The following is a 23,090-nucleotide window of genomic DNA, read 5'->3' as shown; positions in this document are numbered from 1 at the left end:
TATGCTGCTATTTTGCATTTGTTGCATTTGAAATTTACCATTTATTGACCTGCTTCCACATACTGTAATAGCTATGCTGCTAGACAGGAGAAGGGAACTTCCTTTTTAAAAAAAAACAAAACAAAAAGCTGAAGCAGAAAGCCATCCTGTAGAACGAGGTGCCTGAAATAGTGCGTGTATATCAAGAGCCATGTTCCTGCATGTAAATACAAACCTTGATTGATTGATTAATTCTTTCCCATTGCAAAGTTACTATTTTTTTTTTCATTATTCTTGCAGGATAATGAAAAGAGAACCCCCCTACATGCCGCGGCCTATCTAGGAGATGCAGAAATTATTGAACTCCTTATTTTGTCAGGTATGTTGCACATCTCTCAGCTGTTTTGTTCTGACCTTTAAAAATTAGTGTTACTTTCATATACTGATACAAACATTTATATTAACATTAATACAAATTATCATTGGTTGTATCTTTTCAATTATCAACAGAAAAATTGAGCTGTAATAGTTTTATACTAGCAATGTGTAGACTTACAAAAAGGGTGCGTTTTAAAAACTAAAACAGCAGTGTTAGCCCATACGTGTTGCGCAAAAAATTTCTGGTGGATCAAATTATATACGCATACAACAGTTATGGGTGATAGGGATAGCCGTCTGTGCCGTCCAGTAGCACAGATAAAAATGTCCCGACAGTTTCTGCATACGAGGCAAAAAAAAAAATGCTTGTGTGAACGTATGTTTTAATTTAGGAGCACATGTGCGACTAGAAATCCTAAAGGTTGACTATCTTATATATCGAGAAATCCTAAAGGTATAATATATATATATATATATATATATATATATATATATATATATATTATATATTATAAATATATCCGTATATGTATTATACATATACATTATATATGTATGAATACATTACATATATATATATATATATTGGTTGAACACACTATACATATATATATATATATATATATATATATCACAATCTATATATACACACAGATATATTAGTATATATATATATATGTATATATATATATATATATATATATATATATTATAATGATAGTATTCATAGACATCACTTTTCTAATTACACTAAACATTATCGTACATATATATATAAATAGATGTGTATGTGTAGTGAAAAAGATTAAGCTGACAAATGGTTTTTGATTCAAAAACACTTTACATACAAGAAAGGTATACCTCCAATACAATCATATAAACACGAGATTTAAACTGAGTCGGTACAGTTCAGTGCATACGTTTGTATCAAAGCACGGCTATCCATGGAGTCAATTCGAAAGAGATGAAAAGACTGACAACTTTGCCATTTTGGGTATTTATACCTTTGTAAACAACTGTGGACTCCACTCCCATTTGTCTTACTTCTGTCCAATGATAGGGGTTTCAACTCTTTTATTGCATATTCCCTCTGCAGGGGAAAAGGGGGGGCTGCATACCATGTTGTACCTAGCAGAGTGCATCCATCTTGTCTTTCAGTTCCCGTCCCCCATCTCACACTATCTCGGATAATCTCCTGCCTTCTGGCGTTTAGCTCAGACACCCATCTGTGACTTTCAGTTGTGTTAGGCTACGCAAAACTGCACGTAGCTGATTTTGTCAATGGGAAATGAAAGAACTCAAAACTTACAAAATACTGTATAGAACCTTAATATAAAAGCATATTAAAGCAACTGAATTAGTAAGCACATTGAAACGACTAACAAAAACATTCACACAATTTAAACAGTGATTAAAAAGAACTTAACTATGAAAGACACACATACACAATGTAAAACATACAATTAATAACATCATTAATACCTCATGCAGAAAGCCATCAAAAATATATATATTGTGTGTGTGTGTGTGTATTATATGTATATAAAATATATATCACAACACATATATAATATATATATATATATATATATATATATATATATATATATATATATATATATATATAAAAACTTGGCGATCGTCTAAACTCTGGCTCAATGGTAATGTACTGTGGGAATCCCATACCCTGCCAATTTCACTGATGGCTACTCTCTTCCAGGCAAGTTTTGAAAAACTTGTCAAACCAAGGTGAGGAAAATAACAATTAATTTTCACGTGATTGGAGAGGTTTCAAAAGAAAACTGCAATGAACAAAATTCACATGTCGGCGTCTTTACTAGAAATGAGCAATAAAGGTATGTCAGAAGATGAGAGAGAATAGGGGACTGAGAAGGGCTGTTAGTTACAGAGTGTTCAGTCAGTGGAGCTGGAACTATTTCTAAGTGGGGGTGCTGAAAGCCATTAAACAAAACTGTAACTCTACATATGATGGAAGCCATGCAAATCCAGGGGGTGCTGCCACACCTCTAGTTCCAGCGACCCTGTTCCCAGTTGTAAGTAGCAAAAGAACATTCAGGTTCAACCAACAGTGGCGAGAAGGTTTTCCCTGGTTTTAGTTTGACTGTTTTAAAAAAAAAAAAAAAAAAAAATCCATGTTTTGCACGTTTTGTCAGGATGCATAGGAACTGATGGCAGGCAAGACTGCATTTTTAACAGGGAGCCAGAAGTTAAAACGTGAAAATATATTAACGCTGCGTGCGAAGAGGCATACGTCCAGAAACATCAGCCAGACCATCTCGCTTATGAGTCACCATTTTGGACGAAAGTCTGTCACATACGGCGAGGTGAAGGGTCAGAATTCTGCGTAGAGGGACCTGGTTTGTGCAGCGCAGAGGGAATCGGGCTGTGCAGCGAAGGAGGGGTCAGCTTTAGGAATGGTCATGTACGAAAACAATGATATCGTCATAAAGAAAAAAATGGCTATGCATTTATTCGTGATATTGTTGTCGTGTGCCATCTGTCCTGTTCTAACCATATCGAGGATCTAAATGTATATATCTTAGATGGGTGACCGTTTAGAACAGGTTCAACAAGCATTGCATACAAATGATTGTAATGCATTTGAGCATCTACACCGTCTACCTGAAGAGCATGCAAGCATTCTGTGAACTTATGCCTTTCATAGAATAAACGTACTGGATGTCTAAAAAATGCACTCTATTTATTGTTGTTGTTAGACATTGAGAAGACGCCTTTATCCAAAACGACTTGGTTCGTCAAGCAATAAAATACAAATTACCTAAATTACCTTACTACACACAGTTACGCTGTACTCTTTAGTGAACACTAAAATGTACAGCGTAAATAAGTAAACATATATTTGATGTATTTGCAATATTTTATTGCAAAATCGATATGACTGGTGTATTTGAGATACTCATTACTTTTCACTTGTACATTATTATAATAATAAATAAACAGTGCAATTGTTAGACAACTAGTACATTTATTCTATGAAAGACATTTTTCGTACCTCATAATTGTCCAGGACCAGGGATGGATTAACGCACCCCTTACAGGGGCCACCACTGTATATATCTGAAGCAGTAGCGCTGCTATCCCAATACCGGTATTTAAAGAACATTATGCATTTATTCCCTAGATGGCGAGCCACAGTACAGTACCCTAGTCCAGCCTCCAACTTGTCGATTGCACAAAGGCGCTGCTTTCTTGACAGATTATTTATTTGTTTTTTTCAGTGATTTTTCTTTATTGCTTTTATTCAAGCTTGCAATTCAACAGCTGAACTCACTCCATATCCAGTGTCCAATCAACTGTCTCACTAATTAGGTGATTAAGTGCATATGCTTCAGTCACAGTCAGTCAAGTGTGTCATGGTCAAGGATTAATGATCGAGTGATTAAAAAGAAACAAAAATAATTAGTCAATGTCCATTTATATACCTTTTTTTCAAAAATGTGTTATAATGGGAAGTTTCTTTTGGTGATTAGTATATATTTTAGTTTGTTGGTTTAGTGTTAAACAGGCAAGTGTGACTTCAGTTTACATCACGCAAGGTTGCAAATTGTGGTCAGTTTAGGATCCTGGATATTTGACCTTGCGTGTGTTTCCTTGTAGCTTCAGCAAACCGCCACATGCCTAGAATTTAAAAACCAAAACTAATATTAAGACTTTCGGCATAATAGTAAAGCTATTCAAGTGTGCATGGTTAATTTAAAATGTATTTGTTTTCCTTTTTTGTTTATTTTTCAGGCGCTAGAGTTAATGCCAAAGACAGCAAATGGTTGACTCCTCTACACAGGGCAGTTGCTTCTTGCAGTGAGGTAAAGCTGTTTGTGCTTCTTGGTGGGATTTCATTAAGGAAACTGCTTTAATGTGTGAGGGGTGGGGTTGGAAATGGGATATAATTTGACCTTTGGGTTTCTCATGTCAGTTGTCAAAAAAACAATCCCATCTGGTTTCTGCAATGGGACCAATATGGACAGAAGCAGTGGCAGTACTAATGTGGTGCTTTAGTAGCTGTTACATTGAACATAGTAGAGAGGTATCATTTAATTTCCAATAGGTGATTTACTACCATGGTTTCACTGTGTGACCTAAAGGAACAAGAACCTATATTTCTGTTTGAGAAAGAAGTCCTATCATATCTCCATAACACATTTACTGTTTTCTTAAACCAGAAAACCACACTTGTGTGTAATTTATTTATTTGTATTTATTTATTTTATTGATTGATTAATTTGAATCCAGCTATAAAACTGAAGCAAAGTTATGAAATTGGTCATGAATGTGCAATGAACCCTTTGTTTTCTGCAGTGAATTTCAAAACTGCTAATAAGAACATTGCTATTTATGAATCTAATACTTTTGTAGTTAATGTTGAAATGTAATTTGAATAACAGCATTTTTAAATATATCTATAAAAATGTGTTTGGTTTAAAATAAAAACAATATAAACAAGTTTATTTGCGGGCCTATAGTCTAGCTGGCATGGCATAATAATCAATGTGCTCAAAGTTCAGAAAACTCGCGTTAATGACAATTTAAAAAAGTAAGCGGTTCTCATCCAGACCATCTAAAGCACCATATATTATGAACTATCCTTTATTTTGAAATGGGTGAGCGTTTTTATATTATTTCTTTTCTTGAAGTCAATTATTTCATTTTTTTTTATATTCATGCCTTGCTTCTTGTTGGAATAGCTACAACTTCTGTAGATGTAACTTTGAATATGATCAACCTAAATGACCGTTTTTACATGTGTTCCTGAAGAACAAAATGCTTACATAATAAGAGAGATTGAGAACTTGCTAAAGCTATGGTTTGTGTGTTGTGCTTCATGCGCAACTTCAGCACAGCTGCTGAATGATATTGATACCGAGAGGAAATGCCTGGGTAGGCAACTCTGCGGAGGTTTTAGTTTTATGGGAACAATAGACAAGCTAATCAACAAAATGCTATCATAAACCTTTAATATTTCATCGCATTCTAATAGCCTATTTTTCTAATGTTATTGTTTGCTTTTTCACAGCTAAACTGATCTTGATTAGAGTGCATGTGTGCTCTCGTTCTTTTCAATTGAATTCTGGTTAATTCCAAACTCTGAAATCTGGTGGTAATTAAAATCAGAATAAGTAGGGGAGCTGGGACTGCTGTGACATGCTATTTTATTTACCAATTAAATATCCAGGTTCATAGTTAACTGATCCTGCACTTGATTGCAAAGAACTGTCCTTTTCGTTCAGAGCAACAAGTGCCATTGAAAAAAAAAAAAAAAAAAACTTTGTGTAAGAAAAGCCTGTTAAGTTGGTTTTATGTGGCGAGCTGTAGTCTTGTGCGAATTGGGCTTTGACATGAACCCGATTGTTGCCTCCTTTATTATAGTAGCACTTCTCAGCCAGGGTAGTTTATACTAACCAGAATCCATTCCCCCCAGCAGTTTTTTTGTGCCAGTTTGTTTTATTCCAGCTTGGGGTGAAACATAAGGCTCATGAAAGCATTCTTTTTCCAATACAGAAAGGGGTGGGATCTTGAAAACAAATAACTTTATTACAATGATTAAGATTTATTCACGTTGTATGGAACACACATGATCCATGTGGTGCGGTCATCAGGATCTTTTTGACGTCTTTGTCAGTCTTATCAGTGGTGCTCAGTTGCTGCGGACCTTTTCATGATATTTTGCTTTCATTTCCAGGATGCTGTTCAAGTGCTGCTGAAACACTCGGCTGATGTCAATGCCCGTGATAAGAACTGGCAAACCCCTTTGCACATAGCAGCTGCAAACAAAGCTGTGAAGTGTGCAGAGGCTTTAGTGCCTCTTCTCAGCAATGTCAATGTCTCGGACCGAGCAGGGAGAACTGCGTTACACCACGCTGCTTTCAGTGGTCATGTAGAGGTAAATGGGCCATTGCCAGTAGAAATTGCTATGGATATATTTGTGTTTATTGAGCTAGATAGCTAGCTACCGACCAGACAATCTTAGCAGTGATGTAATGTCACTTTTTTTGTTTTTTGTTGTGGTTTTCCAGGGGGAAAATAAATGGTGATTCATGGTTCTTCAAATATTACATTACGTCATGCTTCTAAAAAGAAATGCAGAGGGTTTCTTTGGTTAAATGACACATGCTTAATTTTTATACACTTTTCAAATTTTGCTCTTTTAGTAGGTTCAAGTGTGATATTTATTAAAACACCTTTTCTTTTAGGATAACTAGTTCTTGATCCTGATATCCTTTTATCTTTAATCTATTCACTGTTTCAGTATTAAATTGGGCATTGGTGTTGCAGAACTCTAAAGACAACACTTAGGAATACTTTGGAATTTCCAGTGTCCTGGGGCTACATACATAGATTAGGTGTGTGTGTTAAGCTTTAAATATCACATTTTGCATGATATGCAACCTCTCAGTATGTATTTTATTCCTTGTTAGATAGTGAAGTTGCTGCTGTCAAGAGGTGCCAACATTAATGCCTTTGACAAGAAAGACCGTCGTGCTCTTCATTGGGCTGCTTATATGGGTATGTTTACACAGTCAGATTTTTCCTTTTCCTCATAGGGATTGAGGAGGAGCTGTAACTCGAAGTCTTAGTACAGTAATTGAAAACAATTAAATGTTTTTTTTTTCTTTTATATAATATTGCCTCTGGCTTCAATATTCAGGCCACATTGAAGTTGTTAAGCTCCTTGTGTCCCATGGAGCTGAAGTGACCTGCAAAGACAAGAAAGCCTACACACCGCTTCATGCTGCAGCCTCCAGTGGGATGATTAGTGTTGTCAAATACCTTTTGGACCTTGGTGTTGACGTGAGTGCCTTAATTAAAAACCTACACAGTGTGCATTTGAAGTTTGATAATAAAGGATTTACTTACCAAGATACAAGAAGATTTTTGTAGCAGACGCCTATGTGCTAGAGGCTAATCCAGCGCTGTTCATTAGATGTTCAGAGGGAACTTGATGATTATGTGTGTGTATATATTTATATTACACACACAGTACTGTGCAGAAGTTTTAGGCAGGTGTGAAAAAATGCTGTAAAGTAAGAATGCTTTCAAAAGTAGACATGTTAATAGATTACATTTATCAATTAACTAAATGCAAAGTGAGTGAACAGAAGAAAAATCTAAATCAAATCCATATTTGATGTGACCACCCTTTTCCTTCAAAATAGCATCAGTTCTTCTAGGTACACTTGCAGAGTCAGGGATTTTGTAGGCATATAGTCAGGTTTATGATTAAACAATTATACCAAACAGGTGCTAATGATCATCAATTCAATATGTAGGTTGAAACACAATCATTAACTGAAGCAGAAACAGCTGTGTAGGAGGAATAAAACTGGGTGAGGAACAGCCAAACTCAGCTAACAAGGTGAGGTTGCTGAAGACAGTTTACTGTCAAGACATACACCATGGCAAGACTGAGCACAGCAACAAGACACAAGGTAGTTATACTGCATCAGCAAGGTCTCTCTCAGGCAGAAATTTCAAGGCAGACAGGGGTTTCCAGATGTGCTGTCCAAGCTCTTTTGAAGAAGCACAAAGAAACGGGCAACGTTGAGGACCGTAGACGCAGTGGTCGGCCAAGGAAACTTACTGCAGCAGATGAAAGACACATCATGCTTAGTTCCCTTTGCAATTGGAAGATGTCCAGCAATGCCATCAGCTCAGAATTGGCAGAAAACAGTGGGACCCTGGTACACCCATCTACTGTCCAGAGAAGTCTGGTCAGAAGTGGCCTTCATGGAAGACTTGCGGCCAAAAAGCCATACCTCCGACATGGAAACAAGACCAGACTCAACTATGCACGAAAACACTGGAACTGGGGTGCAGAAAAATGGCAGCAGGCGCTCTGGACTGATGAGTCAAAATTTGAAATATTTGGCTGTAGCAGAAGGCAGTTTGTTCGCAGAAGGGCTGGAGAGCGGTACACGAATGAGTGTCTGCAGGCAACAGTGAAGCATGGTGGAGGTTCCTTGCAAGTTTGGGGCTGCATTTCTGCAAATGGAGTTGGGGATTTGGTCAGAATTAATGGTCTCCTCAATGCTGAGAAGTACAGGCAGATACTTATCCATCATGCAATACCATCAGGGAGGCATCTGATTTGCCCCAAATTTATTCTGCAGCATGACGATGACCCCAAACATACAGCGAAAGGCATTAAGAAGTATCTTCAGCGTAAAGAAGAACAAGGAATCCTGGAAGTGATGGTATGGCCCCCACAGAGCCCTGATATCAACATCATAGAGTCTGTCTGGGATTACATGAAGAGAGAGAAGCAACTGAGGCTGCCTAAATCCACAGAAGAACTGGTTAGTTCTCCAAGATGTTTGGGCCAACCTACCTGCCGAGTTACTTCAAAAGCTGTGTGCAAGAGTACCTAGAAGAATTGATGCTGTTTTGAAGGCAAAGGGTGGTCACACCAAATATTGATTTGATGTAGATTTTTCTTCTGTTCACTCACTTTGCATTTTGTTAATTGATAAATACAAACTATTAACATGTCTACTTTTGAAAGCATTCTTACTTTACAGCATTTTTTCACACCTGCTTAAAACTTTTGCACAGCACTGTGTGTGTGTGTGTATATATATATATATATATATATATATATATATATATATATATATATATATATATATATATATATATATATATATATATATATATATATAGATAGATATATATATATATATATATATATATATACTCTGACTGAGGCGATGCGTCGATTTATCGATGCACCGTATCGTTTAACAACTACCAGTAGTCAAGCCCGTGAATCATTTTTGTGTAAAGGGTTTAAGAGAAGCTTTTATTTATTTTTTTATTAAATTTGGAATCGGACATTATTTTTTGCATTAAGTGCAGAGCTTCTCTGCTCCCCTCAGATCTGACTCACTGAATCTGCATGCGATTGAGCTCATCTTCGATCCTCTGCCTCGCCCCCTGTCAGTGTTTACTGATGGGATTGGATCTGCTGGAAGAGCGTTGTGCTAGAATTACAAATACTGTATCGACCGAGCTACAACGCCTTTCGATGTTTGACAATTGTTTTATAAAGTAAGACGGCAACAATGAAAGTAATGTTTGGGATACTCCGGTAACACAACTAATTTGTGTGACCATTTAGAGATGCAGAGGTTGCGCTAGCCTTTTCAAATGTGCATTTGTAAAAGCATACCATCTCAAAATCTGCGTTTTCAACCACAGCATCTGCGTTTTTACATATTGTATCAACGTTATTTTCCAGTGTAACTATTTCAGATTAACGAAATTAACATGCAAAACAGTACATCGTATAAATAATGGTAGTAGAAATAAGCATAAAGACAAGCTCACCCTGAAATGTTTTCTTTTGCTAATCCCCTGTTCACTACGTAAAAATCAGTGATGTAGGACATGTACCAATATCTCAGTGAGTAGATGTCAACATCAGAGCTATTTACAGTTTTGTTGTTTTAAAACTTTAAATTTTCCTTTTAGCACCTAAGACAAAAAAACAGGTATCGTAATTGCAATTGTTTCAAATTTTGCAAAAGCAGGAAAGATGTCGAATAGTTCTCAAAAACCCTGCAGGCCAAATCCATGGTCTTGAAACCATGATTTTTGAGTGTGTTTTACTTGTCCAGATTCTTGGCTGAGAGTCAACAGCTAAGATGCTCTGATACAGATTAGTGAGTCGCTGTAATACCAGGGACGTGAGCAGTGCTATATGGGTAGTGTTCTGCGTTTCCGGTTTATTCCGAATTTTACCAAAACATTACAGGAGTATTTTTTATTTATTTTTTTTTAACTGGAGGTCAGGTTTTTTTTTTTTTTTCCCAGGTATTATTTTCTAGGAAATGCACAATATTTTGATTAAAATGCTGTTTTATTTTGACTCCGGCCTTGTAATAAGCAGCCCTACACTGTATCCTAGGATACAGCAGACGTTTAGACGTCAGAGGATCAAATAACGTTCAAACGTGGTTCTCTGTCACTTCACAAACACATTATCACCTGTCTTGGCCAATCAAAGTCTGATTATTGAGGCAATTGCTGGGCTTAGTAACTACTTGCTTGATCAAAAACTAAAGTGAAATATACGAAAATTATATGTTTACTGGATGAGGAATAGGTAGAAAACGTAAATCAGTTTATGCATATTCAAAAGAAAACTAATGTTTCAAAATACACAAAAAGCAAAAGTAACAGAAGTGTGTTAGGTGAGGCAGAGGATGCATAGCGTTGCAAATACTGCTGCATTGAGGTACATGTTCGCGCTGACAATAAGAACATACTGAAAAATAAACGACAAACAAACAATGAAGTGAACTGAGAGACAAGCAATCCATTTATGCAGCTTTTACACTCGCTTTAATAAAGAGAGTGCTGAATGACTGTTAATGAGTTTGTCAGAGCGCTGTGCTTTGCTGGACAGCCACTGTTTATTGCAGAGAGGTATGTATTGGTGACTTCGTGTGACAGCACTGTCTGTCCATCAGCTAAAACACTGCCTAACGCAGACAATCTTAATCGTAAATATTTGACAAAAAATGGTGATGCTTTAGATGGTAAACCTTATGGAACGCATTGATGGAAATGTCCAGTGTGACTTTTGACGCATGGCTTTGACTTGCACAGATTCTGCTTCGACTACATGCCAGGGACATTAAATTTAATCAGAAACCAGAACAGCTACGCATCATATTCCACGTGTAAAGTGTGTATACTGAGATTTTTTTCCCTATGATATTTACAGACGTTTCAGTTAAAAACTGTTTATTGCATATTATTCCCCTATTTTAATATATGTAAAATAAACTCTGAAAACTTACCGGAAAAATGTTTTGAAAGATAAAAACCGAAATGTGGAACAACTATATATGGTTGTATAAAAAGAGGATGCAGAGAGTAGTGGAACCATTTCTACATGTTTCATTGCATAAAACTACATTGTAATATAAACAAAATTATTGGATAGCGTTGAAAAAGGGAAATGTTGTCTGCTGGTATTTGTTTGAGTTTTATTAAAATATCCTGCATAGTTTTTTTTCTCAATTTCATTGTTACTCTGACTGGTTATGGATGTAAACTTTTTTTTGCAATTTTGCTTTGGTACCCAACTGGTACAAATCAACACGAATAAGGTTTCTTAAAATTATATATATATATATATATATATATATATATATATATATATATATATATATATATATATATATATATATATATAATCTGGGTCAGAGGGCTCGCAAAATTTTGGCAATGGTACTTGCCCTTCGGGCAGTCCATTGTAGACAGAAAAAAAGTCAAGTTGCCCATAACTGACCTATGGACTTTGATTTGTACAAGTTACAATGTACACAAAGTTGCAATGGTCATAGTATGTGAAAACTCAATACACTTTTTCAGTTAATGACATACCTTTTGACCGGATGAGATTGTAAAGTAACCAGCCATGGTTTAGTTATGACAAATCAACTAAGTTTTTCGAAATCGTTATCCAATAGGTGGTGGGCAGCCCACAGGTATGTCAGCGTATTTTTTTGATCCAGAGCAGAAGTTGCTCCTGGTTTTCTAAAAGTATTTGTCAGAATCTGGAGGTGCAATATTTGAAGTATTGAGCATTATTTACAAAAAGAATATACAAAGTTGTATACTGCAAGTAGAATATATAGAATAGTATAATGGTACAAATAGTATACTAAAACCAGACAATTCTGCCACAAGTATACTTGCAGTATGTTACTTTTTTGTAAGGGATGATACTGGATTCTGATCCAAACTTCTTTATACCCTCTGATAAATGTTGAACACTGTGGGAGGTGAACAATAACAATGAAATAACAAATGTGCACACATTATATATTAAAATGTTCCAGTGTTACATATTAAACATACAAGTCAAATACTAAATGCAGTACACCCTCGCTATAACAACCCTGTTTGAGTCCAAAGCCTTTTGTTCGCTGTAGTAAAAGGACAATCCAAAACGAACAATATAAGATGCTGGAGTAAGATAAGGAAGTCACCTTGGATAAAGGCATTAGCTAAACTATTAATAATGTTAGTACTGTTTTATTCTTTGATTTTCTTTATTACAGTATTTGTCACTACTAGCATCATAATAATAGCAGCAATGAGATTGTGAGAAAAAGTAGAATTACAAGTACAGTACCTGTTTGTGGCTGCATCCAGTATTCTGGCTATGTCCTATTCGTTGAAGAACACAGTACAACACCACCACCCCCCCTCAAAAAAAAAAAAAAAAAAAAAAAGCGCAACAGTTTGTTAGTAAATGTTAATTGAATCTTGGTTCCTTATTTAAAAAAAATATATATTGCTATGCCGTGCTGGTTAGATAATTGTACGAGCCAACATCAGCAGCAGGTTGATTTTTTTTTGTTTTTGTTCTGTATTTAATCGTATAATTAAGGCCTATAGGGAGGATGTAAATAGTGTATCTACACTCGGCTGACAGTTAAGACCTGAGACTTGCTGCACTCGGTACTGTAAGTAAATTACAAGCAATCACAATACATTTAAAATAAAATTACCGGTGCTTTTTATTAATAATAAAGAAATGAAAAAAAAAAGCGATGTCAACATGGTACGTGCTAAATCTGAGTCAGTGATAGTAACTATCGTATTCGATCTATTTATTTATTTATTTATTTAATTTTTCCAGGGTTGGGAAATAATGTTAACGATTTAATAAAGATAACAAGAAGATAACAAAATGTGAATCTTGGTGAGCAGAGTACTGTAGCTTGTAATTCCAGTCTGTAACTTTGTTTAAAAAAACATAGCCGTCAATATAAAAGTATATACTTTTGTTGTAGTGCCCATTTTACCCTTCGTTTTACTGGAGCAGACAGTCATGTGTCATATACCACCAGCGCGCGGACTAGATAGGATTGCTTGAGTTGTCAGGGGTGTGGTCACAAGCAATGTGTACGTCACCCCCGAAATCACTCAAACATTACCAATGAAAAACGAATCTCGATTGAGAAACCGCTGTTTGATTGAAGCACAGAACGTTATGCTGTAGGGTAAAAAAAATCGGATTGCCCGTCAACAAGCAGCAAAAAAAAAAAAAAAACACGTCCGACAGACTTTTTTGGTTGTCCCGGAACGTCGGGCTATTGATTTTGCGAGCCGTGTATGTGTGTGTGTCTATAACATATATATATATATATATATATATATATATATATATATATATATATATATATATATAAACTGGAGATAACTGGGCACAAGATGCATTTAACCCAGGATGTCAACATAACTAATCTGGAATGTCGAGAAGCATTCAGTAAAAGATTGCAGTTTGTTATCCAGGTCATGGTTTTAAGCTCTCATAACATTACTGAGATGACTGTACAATTATAACCTGTGGGCTAATGTGTAATATTAGCTTAATAATGTGTGTAGATATGCTTTTAAAAATGTGTCCACTTTGAAACAGTAAACTTACTCACATACAGTATTTAATGTACAACTTTTATTTTGCAGATTAATGAACCAAATGCCTATGGAAACACACCACTTCACGTGGCATGCTACAATGGCCAGGATGTGGTAGTGAATGAGCTTATTGAATGCGGGGCTAATGTCAACCAAGTGAATGAAAAAGGTTTTGCTCCTTTGCACTTTGCTGCGGCATCTAGACATGGAGCGCTGTGCTTGGAGCTTCTCGTCTGCAATGGTGCAGATGTTAATATCAAGGTAAGATGTAGATGATGTATTTATTATAGGCATCAGTTTATCTGTTGCTTTGCTTTACTACAAAGTGCAACTTTTCTGCATGCTTGGAGCTTTTACATGGCAGTCCAGATTGGGAGCAATTAAACTTCATGACTGAGAGTTGAACGCTGTGTTGCCAAATCTGTTGAAAGAATAATTCAGTGGAATATATACCTGTAGCCTCACTATTAAAATGTAACACATTTATGGAGATTAAAGGTGGAACAATTTTAAAATGTTTTGCTTTTTAAATGTTCATTTCCCAGCTGATTTTCTTTGTTGATGCACTAATATAAGGGCAGCGAGCCAGTACATCATTAATTCAGAATTAAGTAATTTGTTTTGCTCCTGCTTTTGTTTATTCTTATGTGCACTGGGAAACTCTGTCCTGTCTTATCTGGGGTATCTTTTGGTAAGCCTGCAGAATGACGTGCTTTCCTCACACAGCAAATAGTCTGGGCGCTATATAATCTTGTTGAAGGAATAACCTTTTAAAAAAAAAAACATGTTTTTCATATTAAAAGGCATTGATGCAGAATTAGATGCATGCTGTTGTGTCGAGCCGTAGGCACAAAGAAAATGACCTTTTTGCAAAGTTAGAATGCCGAGAGATTGTATTGCATTACATTGGATACCCAAATAACCTTTTAAACTGATCTTCAGCTCTGTAGTTCAAATCCATGGCAGGGATGTTGAAACATTGAAATGCAATACATTTCCCCTAGAACAGTCAATGAATTAGACTCCTGGGCTGTGCATAGACACGTTTGCTTTCTACCAATTGAAATATTGAGGACAAGCTGTTAAAGTAAATACTGAGAAATAAATATTCATATTTCTAAGTTCCAATATGCACATACTTTTAAAGTAAGAGCCTTACAATTGCAGGAATTGTGTCTCCATTCTTTCATTATTTCAAACCATGGCTAAACAACTTATTATGACATTATGTAGCAGCTGCCCAAGCAATTACATGGAGTTTAGATTGTGTGATTGAGACACAAACCTCACTTGCATCTTCAGTAAAACTGTATTGGACTCTTAAGTGGTTGTAATGGATTTGTTTTGCTCGATCTTGGAGTTTTTAGTTTTTTCACCACCTATAATGTGATTTATAGTGTTCTCTTTACTGCTTTGGTAGACAGTAGTCTTATTTAAGCAGTCAAAAGATTGTCATTGGCAGAATGTCACTGGAAAGCCAAATGTGTCTCCCACTTTTTTTTTTTTTTTTCCCTCATCTAACATCATTTTTACTTTAGTAATCTTAATTGCGATGCATTTGCAATTGGGCTCGTTCCTGCAGGTATTATTAATACATTTTGGGGCTTTGTAAGCTTTATTCATAGATATGAAGATGTTCATGTTTTTTTTTTTTAATTCTCTGCATATATTTTACTGTATGTAAAGCAATTATACCCTGAAGTGGTTCTAAAACATTTAAAGAGTAATTTTAAATGGTGCCAACAGCTGTAGGGAGTAAACTTGGAGAGTGTGGAAAGCTGTGAACTGAGTCTGTATATAGCATTGGCAGTCGAGTTCAACTGTAAACGCGGTATAACACTCTCCTGATTAAATTACAATAAATAATGAGTCTTGCCTTGCACTCCCCTGGTGTGCTGGCCTTTCGGTGCTCTTCCATAAGCTCCCCTTGGCAAGGTTATAGTACTAACCTCAGACAATCATTGCAGTGCTGTGGAGCACATTAGTGAATTTATTCCTGTGTTCTGGTTGACCTACTTTCCTAAATTTCTGTTATGGTTGGGTAGCTGAGGACAACCCAGGGCTGTAGGACAGTAGGATGCCAGGTTGAGTAAGAAACTGATTACTGCAGGCAGAAGATTTAGCATTATGTCAGATCTCACAGACTCTGCTTGGGGATAAGTCATTACTAATAATTTGTTCACGTTTACATCTCATTGGGGTTTAATCCAAAGACTGATTTAAAAAGCAGTAATTCTATACACATGAATGAAGCTCAATGTAACTTGTCATCTTTTTATTTTTTTTCCTGCTTCTTAGAGTAAGGATGGGAAAACGCCATTGCACATGACAGCAATTCATGGCAGATTCTCCAGGTCACAGACCATTATTCAGAATGGTAAGAGATTCAAAACCAGCCATGCCTAAAACAGGGGGTGATTCCATTCCAGGACAATCCAATTAAATCTTAATATGCTGTACTTAGAAATTCATCACCAAGCAAAAGGGGACAGGCTTCATAACTGTATTGTTGACCTAGTATGATAATTTTGAAATTAATTAGATCAAACTGTAAGCATTCATAAACAATTAGTATAATTGCTTTTAGGTTTACAGAATTCCCTTTTTTAGTAGGAGTAAGAACATGCCATCCATTTTACTAAGATTTGTCCAATGACAAAACAAAATTAATGGCTACTGCAGTGTATCTCAAACCTAAATTTAAAGGTGGGTAGTTTTTTGGGGGTTTTTTTTGTCCATTTTAGTAGATTAGTGATTTTGATACATGCATACATGACATTAGATTTACTACTTTTTGTTGAGTACAGTTTGTTTTTTTTCTGTGTAGGAGCAGAGATTGACTGTGAAGATAAGAACGGCAATACTCCTTTGCACATAGCAGCTCGATATGGCCACGAGCTTCTTATAAACACACTAATTGCCAGCGGAGCTGACACTGCAAAGTGAGTAGAGCATACTGTATTGGTTCTGACAGATTGCCGCAGCATAGATTACATTAATTTAGCGAGCCATAGTTTTGCAAGAAGCTTGGTTTAAACAATTTTCCTCCTTCCCATTAGAGGCTGCCTCATGGATGTAGTGCAGTCCCTTGTTTGTACATGTCAAACTGGTTGTATATATAGCCTTGTGAGATGCTAAACCAAATATGTATTCCATTGTACAGTGACACCATTGTATGACTTTTTTTTTAACATAGTTCTGGGGGTTTAGCTTCAGGTTAACAGCAAGTTACCAAGGGTACAAAAGTACTGTATTGAAATTATCTTCCAGCACTAAGGTTCATTTTGGGGGGAGTTGTTTTTTAAAAATCCAGAACATGTGTGTAAGTACAGTTCTTTTATTTTTGTACTCCCCTACAATCTCTCTTTTAAGTTATCCAATTGTTAAATGCCTAAATTGTATTAGGGGTATAATTTAATGTTAAATGCAAGTTAGCTACTTTTAACCCTTTAAGGACTGTGATGGTGTAAACACTATCATACTGAAGTGTCATTCTTAACCGGCAATCAGGTAAACACGACAAAAAATGCACTTTGTTTCTTTGACTTACTGGGCCTCCATACTTGTACCCCATGTAGTACAGCTTGTTAACGCATATCATAATATAGGGGAGGGATTGAATTTCTCTGCCTGCTTGGTTTTTTTTCTTCATGCGATCTTGTAAGCATTTCAGTTTTGAAGTGTGGAGATAGTTTACAGCAACACGCAGAAACTAAGAATCACAGGAACTTGTTTAAAAAAACAGGAAAACCCTGTAAATTTGATGTATTTGACTTGTTATTATATAAGAACGTGTGTATTCTGTCATGTGTTTTTAATATATGTTTTTCCAACATCTATACATATCAAGAAACAAGTGGCTATAAACAGATACTTTTCATGAACTAAATCAATTGGGTACATGCTGTGTTGTTTTTTTTTTTTTCATTAATTCTCATAATAATCGAATGAAGAACTATTTTTATTTATAAGGTAAGGTTCCTCAGGTCATTAACACGTTTTTATACATAAAAATAAACAAAATATCATGTAAATAAAACCTGGTCCCTGAGGGCGCATCCAACTGAAAAATGCTTGTTCCTGAAAGGGTTAATATTTTTGTAGAAAGTGTTTTAGTAGAGCATAACCACAAATAAATATAATTGTATTAAATGTAATGTGGTGGAATGTTTACTGGGACAGTCCTTTTGCTGGAATTAGGATTAACCTTGATGGACCTGTTCTTGCAGTTTAACTGCTTACTGCACTGTGTACTAGAGTAGATATTTTACAGTAGGTAGTGCTAATCATTTTGCTGTAGGTTCTGCTATTAGGGGGTTGTGTCATCAGAAACCCCACCTTTTTACCTTTTTAGTGTAGGTCTTTACTTCACAAGTTTTTATTTAGTATTGCCCTGCAGCACTTTTATGTCCAGTATCAATTACAAATGATGAATGCTGACAATGAGGTTTATTCATTTCACTCTGGTCAACTGTAGACGGGGTATCCACGGAATGTTTCCACTACATCTAGCAGCACTTAGTGGCTTTTCAGACTGCTGTAGGAAGCTTCTTTCCTCTGGTAAGTATCCAGTCCTAACTCCATACTTACTAACCTGAGAGATCCGCTGCATCCCGTTTCTGGTTCAAAGAATTTTAACCCAGTAATACCCTGGTACAATAATACTTTACCTCCATGTTGCATTATGTGTTATATAAATGCAATACATATAAGTTTTATCAGGAAAAGGTAGATTGTCATTACTAGTTTTAATGATATTTTTTCGATGTACTCCCCACTTCTTTTTCCAAGTTGGAGAGTGGAATTTCTCACTCCAGGTTGTGTAGCTTTTAGTTTCTTTTACCTCCTCTTTTGACTGTGCCTTCAAGGAAATTACTTTTTCCCCTCTGTTGGTGGTTCACTCTTTCATTTGGTACACAGATTTTTCAACATGCCTCCCTTCACACCAGCACGTTACCCATCTAAAGTATTTCTGGAAAATAGAGCATTCCTTGCTTCAGTAAAAGGGTTTCCTTCAATTTATTTTTCACAGGCTTTGACATCGACACCCCAGACGATTTGGGGAGAACCTGTTTACACGCCGCTGCAGCTGGAGGGTAAGAGATCAGAAAGTATTTCCATAGACCATCTCAACAGCTAATTTGTCTCGCCACCTTGATACAACCTTTTAAATACAATAATGAAATCTTTTTTTCGTTCCAAGTTCTTGAGAATTTACCATATCAGACCCTTAAATTGTAGAGCAAAAACAATCCTTCATCGGTGGCCATTCTTTCTAAATCCCAATGTCCTCCTGCATTATGTTGTGGGGATTTTTTTTGTGGTTTAAAGACTTCTGCTGAGAGAAACTCTGACCTAAAGATTTGCTATTGGTATTATTAAAACTGCTCATTCATTGTCTGTTTGCATAGATTTGCACAGTGTCAAATACGTCGGCTGTCTCAGTTTTACAGCCAAGCACTGGCCCCATCTTTTTGAGGAGATTAATCCTACTTTTACCTTGCGTCTGTACTTGTCAGGTGCTTGCCCTACTGGCATTGCTACTGCTAGACAGAAAGATGGTCTGTTCTCAGTTTTTATATATTTTAATTTGCTGAAGCACTCATTTTTAGGTGGGATTTCATTGGAAATGCCAGCTTCCATTTAATTTAACTTAAACTATAGCAGTTTTCTTGCTGCAGATGGTGTGAGCACTGATAGACCTCATGGGCTGATACATCTGTGAACACATTTTACAATTTGCATAGGAGTAACAGGCCTTTCTGTAAACCTGAGTTATCCTGCTTGGCATGTGTATAGTAATATTGAGTTCTGAAAAGAAAAACAGATTAAATATTGCTCCTTTTTCCCCATATGCCTGCCCCTTCCAGCCACACTTGCAGTATTACTGTTGTATTGCTTTCTAGGAACTTGGAATGTTTGAATCTTCTACTCAACACTGGAGCAGACTTCAACAAAAAAGACAAATTTGGACGGTAAAGTTTATTCTTTGTATTCTCACTTTTCCAGTTGCCTTGTACAGCTGCTACTTAATTAAAACCCTCTTGTTGTAGAGACAAGTCCAGTAACAGGGAATTACTTTCTGTAACATTCACATCATGGTTTTCAGATCAGACTGGGGACAGAGGGAGGTGGACACAGTGATTTGAATAGCAAGATTGATTGTTTCGATCTTGGGTAAAATCATAAGAATAGGCAAATGTTTCAACTATGGCCCTTTTTCCAGACTTGCAAAACTGTTAAGTCAGGAATGTAAAGTATTTGAAGGTAAAAGTGTTTTTTTACAAATACTTTCCTGTGGCCAGTATATAGCCAACCACTGCATTATAACTCTCTGACTGTGTATTTATTTTCAAATCTGTTTCTACTTTTAGGACTCCTTTACATTATGCTGCTGCCAACTGCAACTACCAGTGCCTGTTTGCCCTTGTGGGATCTGGAGCCAGTGTCAACGACCTTGATGAGAGAGGCTGCACACCACTGCATTATGCAGCTGCATCAGACACAGATGGAAAGTAAGTTTAACATAGTTCTGGGGGTTTAGCATCAGTCCAACATAGATGGTTGCAAATGGGTTAAGAGCAAGTTACAAAGGGTACAGAAACACTGTGTTGAAACTCTTTTCCGGGACTAAGTTTCATTAGCAAATTAAGTTGATTGGCACAGAGCTAACATACCAGTTGGTTCAGTTTTATTCTCTGGACTTGAGTTGCTGAGGCAGCAGATGTTGCCATTGCTTTTCAGCAAGGATTCACACAGTGCTGTAGACTTGTTCATTACAGTAATGCACCACAAGGTAAATAAGGGGTTTATGTATACAGACAGTATTAAAAAAATAAATAAATCAAACTTGATCATTTCTAACAAAAATAGGCAAAAGGTGTCATAAAAATGTAAGCTTGGTTGATAGTCAAGTGTTCAGAAAAAATTAAGATGGAGCTAGGAAAGTGTCAGTCCCAAACTTGAAGACACCTAGGCTTACACCCAAGGTACGGATCAGCTGCGAGTCAGCAGGTCACTATGATAGAAGAGCTACATTTGAAGGCCAGTACTCGCTCATTACATTCAGTGGGTGTTCACCGATGTCACTTGGTTTCTTAATAAGATGCTTTTATTCTCCCCAGGTGCCTGGAGTATTTACTCCGGAATGATGCAAATCCAGGGATTCGAGATAAGCAGGGTTATAATGCTGTGCATTATGCAGCTGCTTCTGGTCATCGGTTGTGTCTTGAACTGGTAAGTGATATGCTGCTCCAGTGGTGACAGCCCTATGGTGGGGATGAGGGCTGGGTGGGGGGGGGGCTGATACAAAACTGCTGTTGAACTGCATGGAATGTTCAGTTTTGATAAAATATAATTTGAATGTAAAATTGTGTATTGCTCAAGTGAAAGCATTGACTTGATCAAAAAGAATAGGGGGATCTGTATGTGGTGTCTAAATAGCCTGCCTTTTTTTTTTTTTTTTATTTGTATAAATTTCAGATTGCAAGTGAAACGCCGCTAGATGTGGTAAGTATTTGAATATTTATAATGCACAGTATTGGAATATGCCTTTTAAGATATAATTGGAGGGTTGGACAACTGACAGCACTGCAGTACAGTGTCTAATCGACAAATAAGATATTGGTGTCCAGTTTTAAACACATTTATTTTGTACATTTACACAGTAGAATGGAGGGAAATTCAACACAGAAGATGTATTGAGATTTATGTTCCAAGTGGTTCAGGCAAGAGGAAGTGCTTAATTCCATTACATTGTGTCTTATGCCTAATTAATTTGAAAATGTGTTTGGATTTGCTTTAACATAGGGTAACTGTCCAGAAATCATTGAACTATACTATACCTGTAGTTCTCATTGGAATCTGTACCCCAACAGAACAGAGAAGCTCTGAAATCATAATGGGGTGATGCAATATTTCTGCAAAGATTCTTACATCTTTTAGAATGATTGATTTAAAACCCCTTGTTGAAAATGGAAGTGCATGAAAACCATATTGATCAAATAATACAAGTACACTGCCCCCTTATGACCCATGCTGAGTTCATTAGTTCTTTTATTTGTGGAAATCAATGGCTGTGTACCAGAGTACACACGCCTCGTCTCCTGCTGTGATGCTGATGGAGTTCAACATTGTTTCATCAGGTCCCTCAGTGGGAACAGTTTGCAAACGGTGCTGCCCTCTGTGCAGTTGTCATGGTATTGATCTTGGTGTTTAGTGGCTCCCTATTGGAAATGGTATCTTGAAGCTATTGCCTCAATAAACAGCTTTTGTGGCTGTTTTACAGTCCTGAGCTACATGCATTGATATGGGTCCATCGATATTAAGTGCCTATAACCTGTTAAATGTATTGTCCATCTAATTTACTAATTGGTAGGTCAAGTATTCTATCTGTTAAATGTCTAATACAATTACATGGGCACTTGCAAGACAGGTTTTAGACCTAAAGATTGTTTGATCTGATTTTTGAAGTGTGAAAAAAAAAAAAAGCTTCTTGGTGTATAACCGTATTTTATATAAAATTGTTTGAGCAATGTCTTATTTTTAATTTTCTCAGTTAATGGAAACGTCAGGTGCAGACATTTTGAATGACTCGGATGCAAGAGCACCAATTAGTCCTTTGCACTTAGCTGTGAGTATACATACATTTGTCATTTGTATTTTTTTGCTTTCTGCTTTTTGAAGTGTGTTCAAAGAACCGCTTCATTCAAAAAGTAATGAGAAAAGGCTACATACCTGTTTTGTTTTCTTCCTCCTTCCAGGCCTACCATGGTCATCACCAAGCCTTGGAGGTGCTTGTCCAGTCCTTGCTGGATCTTGATGTCAGAAACAGCAATGGGCGGACACCCCTGGACCTTGCTGCTTTCAAGGGACATGTGGAGTGTGTGGATGTGCTGATTAATCAGGGAGCCACCATCCTAGTTAAAGACTATGCCTTGAAGAGGACACCTATCCATGCTGCAGGTACTGTATTTGAGTGTCAAGAGTTTTTGCATTCATTCATCAAATTAGAGAAGTTTAATCTTTTGCAGTTTAACCTTTGAAAACCATAATATGTTGATTTCTGTCTTTTCACCGGTAGTGTTCCTAGTTAAATCTGCTGCATCATATTATACTCTTGGAAACTTTAATGAAGGATATATCTATTTAACCTTCAGCCCAAATATAACATTAGCAGTGTCTTGCTCTTTCTAGTCCTGCACTGAGACCTGGGTTTCAGAACTACCCTCAACAAGCATGTTAATTGAATGACTAGG

The 23,090-nt window shown here is 36.5% G+C and overlaps 1 protein-coding gene across 3 annotated transcripts in view; it reads left to right on the top strand.

Annotated features, from left to right (window-relative positions):
* ankrd28b (ankyrin repeat domain 28b) overlaps nucleotides 1-23,090 on the top strand; it is a 71,124-nt gene that overhangs the window by 35,249 nt on the left and 12,785 nt on the right. For 2 of the 3 annotated variants that reach the window (XM_041249051.1, XM_041249050.1), the window contains exons 3-18: nucleotides 280-358; nucleotides 4,132-4,202; nucleotides 6,077-6,277; nucleotides 6,813-6,900; nucleotides 7,043-7,185; nucleotides 13,882-14,094; nucleotides 16,132-16,210; nucleotides 16,661-16,775; nucleotides 18,311-18,393; nucleotides 18,866-18,929; nucleotides 19,740-19,808; nucleotides 20,208-20,348; nucleotides 20,958-21,069; nucleotides 21,316-21,342; nucleotides 22,391-22,465; nucleotides 22,596-22,797. In XM_041249051.1, the coding sequence (XP_041104985.1) occupies nucleotides 280-358; nucleotides 4,132-4,202; nucleotides 6,077-6,277; nucleotides 6,813-6,900; nucleotides 7,043-7,185; nucleotides 13,882-14,094; nucleotides 16,132-16,210; nucleotides 16,661-16,775; nucleotides 18,311-18,393; nucleotides 18,866-18,929; nucleotides 19,740-19,808; nucleotides 20,208-20,348; nucleotides 20,958-21,069; nucleotides 21,316-21,342; nucleotides 22,391-22,465; nucleotides 22,596-22,797 (1,762 nt within the window). Of the gene's footprint in view, nucleotides 1-279; nucleotides 359-4,131; nucleotides 4,203-6,076; nucleotides 6,278-6,812; nucleotides 6,901-7,042; nucleotides 7,186-13,881; nucleotides 14,095-16,131; nucleotides 16,211-16,660; nucleotides 16,780-18,310; nucleotides 18,394-18,865; nucleotides 18,930-19,739; nucleotides 19,809-20,207; nucleotides 20,349-20,957; nucleotides 21,070-21,315; nucleotides 21,343-22,390; nucleotides 22,466-22,595; nucleotides 22,798-23,090 lie in introns of those variants that run through there. The other variant, XM_041249052.1, reaches the window with a different exon arrangement.

This window comes from Polyodon spathula, chromosome 4 (genome assembly GCF_017654505.1).
Source record: "Polyodon spathula isolate WHYD16114869_AA chromosome 4, ASM1765450v1, whole genome shotgun sequence".
Taxonomy (NCBI): domain Eukaryota; kingdom Metazoa; phylum Chordata; class Actinopteri; order Acipenseriformes; family Polyodontidae; genus Polyodon; species Polyodon spathula.
Note: the sequence above shows the minus strand (reverse complement) of the source record. Positions and strands in the feature narration are given on the sequence as shown.